At 36.7% G+C, this 10,003-nt stretch overlaps 1 protein-coding gene across 1 annotated transcript; it reads right to left on the reverse strand.

The window, feature by feature from the left end:
• Positions 1 to 890: 890 nt before the first annotated feature.
• On the reverse strand, positions 891 to 3,293 carry LOC143619945 (transcription factor TGA2.2-like). Its single transcript, XM_077091762.1, has 11 exons — positions 3,189 to 3,293; positions 3,021 to 3,088; positions 2,804 to 2,904; positions 2,460 to 2,687; positions 2,271 to 2,348; positions 2,129 to 2,188; positions 1,961 to 2,038; positions 1,814 to 1,862; positions 1,445 to 1,716; positions 1,125 to 1,361; positions 891 to 1,047 (listed from the first exon to the last, which is right to left on the reverse strand). The coding sequence occupies exons 1-11, from the start codon at positions 3,230 to 3,232 to the stop codon at positions 901 to 903; spliced, it is 1,362 nt and encodes a 453-aa protein (XP_076947877.1). The 5' UTR covers positions 3,233 to 3,293; the 3' UTR covers positions 891 to 900.
• Between the last annotated feature and the right edge of the window lie 6,710 nt (positions 3,294 to 10,003).

The raw sequence follows: 10,003 nt of genomic DNA on the forward strand, positions 1-10,003 counted from the left end.
CAAAAGATATTTGCTATTTATCCATTAAAATGTTTGCACTGATTGTAATATATAACAATAGTTTTGATGTTTAATGATTCCAAACAAAGATGTTTACGGTTTGTTTTGGTTTGATTCTAAAAGAACATTTTGAAAAAGCTAAACCTCGAGTCCGGCTGGGTTAGCTAGCGTGCGGGCCAAACCGACCAAAATGGTTCAGTTTTGACGGTTCGAGCCATTTTGTATGTTCGGAAATTCAGTAAAATGGTACTTCTATAAAATACACTAACTTTTTACCTTTTGAGAATTAAATGGTCAACACAAAAAAAAAAATAAAAAAAAAAAAAAAAAAAAAATAATAATAATAATAATAATAATAATTACACAAATTAAGTTGTATTAAAACCATACATATACTATAGTTAAATTATATTTGTTTGATTGCTATAGGTGAAAAATAAAATTATATTTATAAAAATCATATAGAAAAAAAGTTTATATTGTTTTGGATATTTTGGCCGATTCAACTTTTGTAAGCTGAAATGGTTCACTCCTAACCCAGCCGACAATCAAACCCCTCGGTTTGTTGGGGGTTAAGACGGTATCGACATCTTGAAACCCCTGTTTTCTAGAAAGACCCAAAAAATGGTACAAATTTGTTAAATAACTCAAATGGCCAAAGCCACAGTCAAGAAACAAATAAAAAAGAACAAAAGCCAACAAAACTTTTATGGCTTATAATCCTATAGTGAAAAATCCAGAAATAACAACTAAAGAGCTGGTAATTTACAACATCAAACAACCTATCCAACTCAAACTAGCAGCTTCTAACTAAGCAAGTATACAAGAACCCTAAAGTCCGATCAATTTTTCTTCTCATTTTAACTTATAGAACATATAATGACCCACCTTTTGTCAACTTTAGTCCTTGGGGCGTGCTAACCACAGCGAACTCAGTGCACGCAGACGTGACATGTAATCACTTATCACCAGAAGCGCCCGTGCAGCTTGCCTTGTGGACAATATCCGCTGCAACTGTTGTAACGTTTGCTGCCTCAGCAGATCTGCCTGCCAAGACACAAAACGATTCATGATTAACAATTCGTTAGTCCATTACGTTAGCTAACATGAGGGCTAAAGTTTACCTGATGAAGGAAGTTTTCAAGCATGGCAAGCTTGCCCATGGCGATAGCCATCTGACCCATGTAATCGGCTACATTACCAGAGCTCGTGAACCCCACCGATAACGTGTCAACAAGTGACTGTTGCAAAGCTTCCATCCCTTGAGACAAAGCATCTTCCGCTTGTTGTGAAGACTGCTGCAAATTACATATCCCCATCAACTGTTGATCCGTCAGCGGCTCCAAATGGTTCCCGAGTATCTAAACGCACAGACAGATGCATTAACCATTAACGGTGTGTACTGTACAAGTTAAGGAGTTACGGGTCAAACTGTTGGTCAAACCTTTAGAAGCTCGGAAGAGCGGAAACCACCTATCCACATGAAACATCGTTCGGCTGGTGACTTCCACATGCCGGAAAGCAAGTGAAACACATCAGATTTTGCGGCTATGCTTTTAAGACGGAATATGTCATCGTAATGTGACATGATTGCATCGACGAGAAGACGAAGCTCGTTATCGGGGACTTGAGTGTTTAATGATGACCGCACGTCGTTAATTAGCCTTTGATGATCATCTAACCATCGTGCATAATCCAGGTCGAATGCTAAGGCTCCTGTTAGCAAGTTTTTAACTTTTTCTCTCTCATAATATAAAAACTATAAACCAATTACTTGACTTAAGAAATAATGGGAATATTAATTAGTAACTACCATTTCCACCAATTAAATTGCTCTGATCTCCACTAGCAATAAACATACCCTACATTAGAATAAAAAAAAACTTTTTGAGACTTTTTAAAGTTAAAGACTGAAAATTGCAAGCATTTCTTGTTACAAGTTGACCAAAAATACAAGTACCTGCTGGCGTGCTCGTTTAAGCTCCTGCTCGAGCTGTTGAAGCTTGATTCTACTATTTTCCAGCTGCTGAACATATGCCTGCATCATTGATGAGACTCATTTTTACAAATAATCAATCAAGATGATGCAAAATATAAAAAAAGTATTGTATGGAAGCAAGAATAATACTTTCTTCCTTAATCGACTTTTCCTAGCAGCTTCGCGATTCTGAGCCAGCCTTCGAAGTATCTGATCGACAAGATAATATGATTATATGACAAAATGTTTTAAAAATATATCTAAAAATACAAAATAGTATCATTTAGAAAACCTTCTGGTCTCCAATCTTTCCCATTGATCCTTCTGTTGAATCTACAGCTACTTGAGCTCCATTTTGAACACTGTTAAACTGCAGAAAAATGTCCAAAATATACATTATGCTCAAAAAATTTACAAGATTAGGAAAAAGGACAAAAGATTTACAAGTTAAGGATTTGCAGATAATAAAAAAAGTAAAGACCTGATTTTTATCATCAGTGTCAATATCAGTAGAAGTGTCAGTTTGTTGGCTGTTATCTGCAATGGCAGACTCCCCCCAATTCTCAAAATGTCCTTTTCCCATACCACCACCACCACCATGAGCATGAGCAGCAGCAGCCACCATGGTCTTCTGGTGTTGTTGCATCATGAACTGCTGGGCTGTATCAGCTGTCCCCATTGGACTCATATCTATACTTGACCCAAAGTTCTATACAAAGCACAAAAACAAGATTCAGTTTCCCAACAAACCCACCAACATGAGCAATTGAATCTTTCAATGCACCCACATGCTAATTTCATACAAAAATCCATGTTTAAGGTTACCATGTGATGATGAGGACGAAACTGTATGCTGTTATTACCAAATACAGCTGCTGCTGATACATCCCCTCCTCCTCCTGCTTTTATTTCATTATATAAACCACCTACCAACCAACCACCAAAACAACAAGTTCAAAGTTAAGACACAACATAAAAATATACATACATATATATATATATATATTACTAGAGAGAGAGAGAGAAACAGCATTACGCATACTTGTGCTTAAATCAACAGCATCCTCTTGATGTTGATAGTGTTGAAGCTCTACAAGATTCTCATCTCCTCTGTTTTTGTTTCAAATGAAACATACATTATATTAAAAGTGAAAATAATAAGAATAAGAATAATAATAATAATAATAAGGTGCATGTAGCAGGAACCTACCTAATGTAAAATGGAGAATGAGAATAGAGGTCTGGTGTTTGCATTGTTTTGTTGAATGAGAATGGTGGTGGGTGGGTGTGTAAAAAATGATATCAGATGAGATGATGATATCTTTTTACTGGCATGAGAAGATAGCGAATCAGTACGGTACCCAAAATAATAATAATAATAATGTATGATCATCTGCATCAGAGGGAGTAGTAGAGTGATTTGTTTTTTGTCATTATTGCGTATTCTGACCACTCTCTCTCTCCCCAAGTTTGAGCATTTTAGTCTCCCAATACTGCAGCAGAACCTCCAGTCCAGTCCAGTCCAGTCCTCCCAAATCCATACCTTTTCTTTTCTCACACTAGCGCGTGACCTTGCTGTTTCTTGTTTCAACTACGTAAACAGCCCTTTTAACTCCACTCGTTGTTTCAATCTCTCTTTCTAGAGCTCGTGATCACTTTTTCAAACTCGAGCTCACTTTGACTTCTTTATTATTTATTAAATATTTTTATAAATGTCTAAAATCTTAGGTTATAAACTAGGTCATTTGAAAAAATAAGTTATATGTTCAGTCCTTATGACAAAATAAGTCGTAAAGTTGAGTCAAACATATAATATTTGGTTGTTTTTCAAATAATTTTGAATATAATAAGAATTATTAATTACATATATATGATAAATATATTAATTAAAATTTATAAATAATAGACGCATAAGTCGGTTCAGGCTTGATAATTAAAATGCGACTCGTTTATTAAACAAACTAACTTTTAAAATAACAAATGAGGTAGCTTGTTTACACCCTTAAAAGAGTTTTTAAGACTAAACAATTTTGTTTTATGTTTTATAGAATAACAAATGTTATTTAAGGACTAGTTTAAAATTTTGCAACGTTTGGAGCAAGTAAAGGGTGGGTTGGCGCGTGGGAGCGTAGTTCAAAGCGCACCTACGGCTGTATCTTGATATGGTAGGCTTGGTAAGTAGCAGGTAATAGCTTCAAGTGCGATCATCTCATTTTATTAAATTCTTTTACTCCATTAAATTGTCTGTAACAAATATTATAATTTAATAAAATTATTTAAAAAAAGGGTGTTCGTAATTATTTGAAAAATTTTTTTAAAACATAAACAATATCATCTCAGTCACATGGCATTGTATACTTCTTACATATATAAATAAATCAAAGAGTAAATTACGGTTTTTGTTTATATAATTTTGTTTAAATCTAAGGTTTTATTTCAATAGTTTTAAATATGTAATTTTCATCTATATGGTTTCATTTCACTTGCAATTAAACCCGACCCAACTAATCTTTTTAAGTTTGATTGATAAACATATCAGCGTGCCCCTCATGTGAGACAATTTTGTCATTTTTTTCCAGATACACCTCAGCCCCTCACGCGTGGGAGCTTGCGAATTAGGGTTATGGTTTATTTGGAGAAAAAATTACAAAATTGTCCCTTATGTGAGGGGCACACCGATGAGTTTAATAACCATAGTTAACGCGATTAGTGGGGCCGAGTTTAGTTGCAAGTGAAATGAAACCACATTGATGAAAATCGCAGATTTAACTCTACTGGATTAAAACCATTGATTTGAACAACCCAATGACAAAAACCACAATTTACTACTCTAAATTATAATTAAAAAAATGTTAAAAGCATTATTTTTTCTTCTTTTTGATGACATTGTAGAGGTGGGTAAAATAACCCCGTTCTAGACCTGACCGGTGCCTAATTAGCAGGTTTCGGTTTTGAACCCGACCCGGATCCGACGGAGCCGATTTCACCTATACCAAATTAAAAGTCGGACCTGACTCAGACGAAACCTGATAAAAACCCAGTCAAAACCCCTCCACTATACATGGAACCGGTTGCTACCCGAGCCCGACCCAATTTTCAACTATTGTTGATCACACTCGGTTTCGATTCCTAAAATAACCTGATTTATGTATCCTACCCTCTAAATCAATATCCTCACGTAGTTTTATTTTGGTCCCAAAAGGGCAGTGGAGGTTCTCCCTTCAGCCAAATGGCGGAATTTCAAGTCGTGGGGTGTCCCAAATATTAAAAAAAATAGTAATACTTTTGTTTAATTTGTCCTTTTAAAATAGAAAGAAGGTAATATTATTCACTAGGTGACAAGTTTTCAAAGACTTGAAGTTTTAATGGTACTAGCATATCTCTTGAAAATGACAGGTCTACCCGTTTCCACAAGAAATACAGCCAAATCTTGTTCCAAATATTAATATTAGCGGTCCAATTATAATTAATATATAAATAAAACATGTTAGCGTATAAGTAACATCAATAGAGTCAAGTTGGCGGGACCACTAGCCCAAAAAGTTGTTTTTAACTTTTTATTTGGGAAAAATATTGACTGCAAAAGACATCGGAGGTGATAAAGGTCATCCACGCAAGCAAGAGACTATGGAAAAAATATCCCGATCAAACAACCACTACTCGAGAATTGGAAAAAACAGTTGTCAAGCAAGGCTTGATAGGTCTAAATAATGATATTAAGCGGTTGCTAAAAGGATGTCTTGATTGCAGTAACAAACTCTCTTTTGGGCCACCAAAATTAGGACACTTAGGACGGTGGGGGTGGAAGTGGGTTGTTTGCTCAGCAACGCCGGTTCTGTCGCCACCCCCATAGAACTTGTTAAACAATCACAATTGACTGAATACCAAACTTACAAACACGAACAACAGGGTTGCTCTAAACGATTGGGCGACTCTTTTCTCTTTGATTAATCGATATAACAAATATTCAATACAATGAAAATAAAAAGGATATAATCATTATATAGGAAAAACAAAACTTCAAGAAAAAGAAAACTAGAAAATAGAAACATAAAATTCTAGATCTGAACGATCCTTTTTCCAAAAACAAATAACTTAACCAAAAAGATAGATAACTTGGTCACCAAGTAACCAAGCCTTGATTCCTCCAACCGCCCCTACGAAACCGAACCAAACCTCCCTAGCTTCAAGTGTTGCTATGTTTTACACTCTCTCTCAACACTCGTTTCCACCATTCCAATACATTGGCAAAACTTTATCAACTTAGTTCTACACAACCCCTTTGTTAGCATAAATGCCAACTGTTCTTCCATGTTAATATGGTTCAAATCAATTTCACCTTTAAGCAATTTTCTCATATGAAAATCACAATTTTCTCGACCAACCTTATAGACGAGCTATAGACGAGATGCTATCACCAAACACTGTGACCTTATAGTCTACTTCTTGACCTAACTCTTTCAACAATTGTACCAACCAAGTACACTCTTGAACTGCCATAGCAGCTGCTCGATATTCAACTCCCGTAGTTGAGAGTGACACGGTTGGTGTAACAACTCGGTTTTCATATAATATATTAAATACAAATACCTGACCCGTTTCGTTTTCGGGTAATTTTAATCAACAAAGCATCAAGTTTATCGAGTTAATAATATGTTATTATTATTGTTTATTATATTATTTAACATATCAAAATAACTTTGAATTATTCAAAATACACCTTCATATTTAGTTTTAACTTTTACGCATCCACACTTAAACTACAAGGATCAAAGTGTAAATTAAACAATTATTATATCATTATCCATCTTTAAAACTCGTAAACCAATTCCAAACCCAAACCAACGATCAATTTTGATATCTTGTAGCTTAATATTTCGAGTTATACTTGGAATTGATCACCTTAAATCGTTCATAATACTTAATTATCCGCACTGAGACTATTAATTTGGAAAACAAGATCAAATGTGATTCGGAATGACGTATCAACGAACCGTCTTTAATAAAATTTGATATTATACCTTGGCAGCACATAATAACTCAGTTAACCTTGTGTATACCTTCTTTTGGACATCGCGAACCTAAATCCTAACACAATTACATGATATGAAGCCATCCAGTCCATTAATGATGTCAAGAACAGGTCGCGACGAAGGGTTGGTCGTTCACCATCAATTCGTATCCATACATGGTAATTAAACTATGCTTGTTGATCGTCTGAATCTGTTTATCGTGAACTTGAGAAAACTTGAATTAACTTGAGCTTCAATTCGGTTAATCAATTCATATTGATTAATCAATAGATCTAGTTATATGATATGTGTATGTGAGCTAATATGTTAATGTACGAAGTGTATTATAGATTTGGGCAGAGTAACGGCTAGAGAGAAAATACTTTAATAAATTACGTAGACTGAATCAGTCCATATATAAAACACGATGCCATTCGTTTACACATTCCGTAATGAATGACCTTCGTTTGTCTTCATTGCATAAGTATATTAATGGGTATAGCGAATGACTCATTCACTATACCCCATTTTTCAACATTGACGAATGGTACAAAATAATAACGATTAGATGTTCATTCGTTAAACATCCTTAACGAATGAACATTGTTAAATACGAATGGCCTCATTCGTTAAACATCCTTAACGAACGAGCCTTTACAATAACGAATGGGACTAATAAATTACTAATTTGCCCTTACATTAGAATAATAATAAATTACAAACAATTACAAAGACTCGAGACGACCAAACCGTGCACTAACAAACACCCCCACGTCTCGTGCTCTTTGTCTTTAAATTACTTGAATCGCTTTGACTTCCAATCAGCACAACTATGAACCCCAAATGTGTGACAAACACAAACAACACGTTGGAATTGCATAGTGCGGTCATAGTCTTCATGATTTGAAAAAAGGACTTTGTTCTCGAACAACACTTCATTTCCCGTCTCTGATAAATTAACAAGCCACATAGGATATATGACTCGTATAAAGTTAGTCTTTAGTCCTTTTCCGAAAACAATAACCGCTTCGCTCGTACGGTTGTCGTAATACCACCGGTTGAATGACAAGTGAAGATCTTGCGGAAATGTCTTCACCGACACTCGCTTTATCGTCTTTGGCGGCTTGAACTTCAACATGAGCCTTCTCCAACCATTTTTAGGATCAATCTCATCTATATATTTTCTGGTTGGCACCTGTGGTTTAAAAAATTAAAATCCGTGGTTGACCTCAAAGAGAAGATGTTGGTCGTCCTGCTAATTGATTTCCACCACGGTTGATGAAAGGCCGATTGGAAAGTGTCCGCACATCCCATATCAGCAGTGAGAGAACGTTAGTAATATATTGAAAGTACTGAACGGCGTTCTCCCACTTAATAATACAAACCCGCAACTCCGAATCATACAACCAAGAAACGATGTCACCTTTGACGATTGACACGACCTTGAATGTGGTCTTCTAATTTGCTTTGGCACGTGCACTGACATTCATCTGGTTCTCTTGGTCCACATACCTGTAAGCTTCGATAATCTTCGAGGTTAGGGACTTGTTGTGGTTCCGGAACCATCCCTCAGCATCAAGATCCAACGAACTCGACCCCTTTTATGATACTTCAGCTTTCTTCTTTGTCGTTCTCTCTAGATGGTCTTCGGCAACTTTGACATGTTCTTCAGTAAATAATGGAACATCCTGATCGACATTTGATTATGTGTAAAAATCAGGGTACTCATCTGCCGTCACATCTTCAATGTCAATGCCTTCATAAATAAATGACGTATCCCCAGGCGGAATAGTCGTGTCAGCTTCAACCCTCTCATCGTTTATCACCTCAATATCCTCCTCTGCTTCCAACACATCCATTTCTTCATCATTTAACCCCAACAACAAAGAAATTTGATCACGAGACATGGCATGATCAACGAACTCACCCTCCTCTATCTCATCGGCATTTATGGAGCTCATCACAATCTCAACATTATAATCCATAAATAGTATAGTGTTGAATTTGATCGACTCGATGGGCGTGACATTGATATTACCTTGATAAACTTCCATCTTTCGATCATTGCCAGCACCACTACTCGTACCTGCAGTTGATGAACCATGAGCTTGTTACGGCTCACTGCCACTTGCACCAGCAGCATCAGGATCCTTATTCATCATCATTCTTTAGTTTCTTTAAGGCATCGTCTTTACATGTTAACTGAAGAATAAGATCCTCTTGTTCTATTATTCTCTCCCCCCTGAGACGTAACAATCTCATGGAGTTCCTTCGTCTCCTTTTGGCAATAGGAGATATAACTCATCAGCCGACGTTGATTCATCAACATCTGATCTTGCTGCTGACGGTCAGCTGCCATTTGATTCTCATACAGATGGATCAATCACAGTAACTTATCCATCTATTGAGTATGTGGCAATGTGTGAAAGTTAGGAGGAACAGGTTGCACCGGACCTTGTGGACGGGTAAATCTCATGTAAGATAAAGCTGAATGTTGTATCGACATTATTGTTGTTACAGGAGAAGTTACCATCGACGTAACAGGTTGTGTGGGCATTGGAGATAGAAACGATTGTGTAATCAAAGCGAATCTCGGGTCGGACGATGCCGTCATCGTGAGAGTGATAGCCAAGGTGCTAACAGTAAGCGAGACCACCGGAATTTTGGACCTATCTTCACACTAGACTCACGTCGAAATCGACGTTTTGGCGGTTGTTCGGCCATCACCGCCTTATCCTTCCTTTTCCGTTGAGCAGCATACGAACTAGTTGCCTCAACCTTAACACTTTTACCATCACCCATTTCCACTGTCTCCATCATTTCCATCATTTCCACCGTCACCACCACCTACGTTCCCACCTGGTCCCTCTTCCCGTTCGGAATCCGAGTCATCGTGGATCCGACAGTCATTAGAAGGACATTTATAGTCAGGATTAACCAAATGACCAATCAAACGTTTGGTTCACGGACGATCCTCGGGCGAGTGATTCCGATAAGTCTTCATACGTTTCAT

This window comes from Bidens hawaiensis, unplaced genomic scaffold, assembly GCF_021521415.1.
Source record: "Bidens hawaiensis isolate Kalapana, Puna unplaced genomic scaffold, B.hawaiensis_p1.1 tig00000296_1, whole genome shotgun sequence".
Lineage (NCBI taxonomy): Eukaryota > Viridiplantae > Streptophyta > Magnoliopsida > Asterales > Asteraceae > Bidens > Bidens hawaiensis.

What these genes read in the sequence shown, in the direction of transcription:
- LOC143619945 (XM_077091762.1), bottom strand. Translation starts at nt 3,232, where the DNA reads ATGCAAACACCAGACCTCTATTCTCATTCTCCATTTTACATTAG. An exon ending in AAAGTCGATTAAGGAAGAAA is followed by an intron (nt 2,039 to 2,128) that starts GTATTATTCTTG and finishes TCAATGATGCAG; the next exon opens with GCATATGTTCAGCAGCTGGA. An exon ending in GCTCTTCCGAGCTTCTAAAG is followed by an intron (nt 1,362 to 1,444) that starts GTTTGACCAACA and finishes CTGTGCGTTTAG; the next exon opens with ATACTCGGGAACCATTTGGA.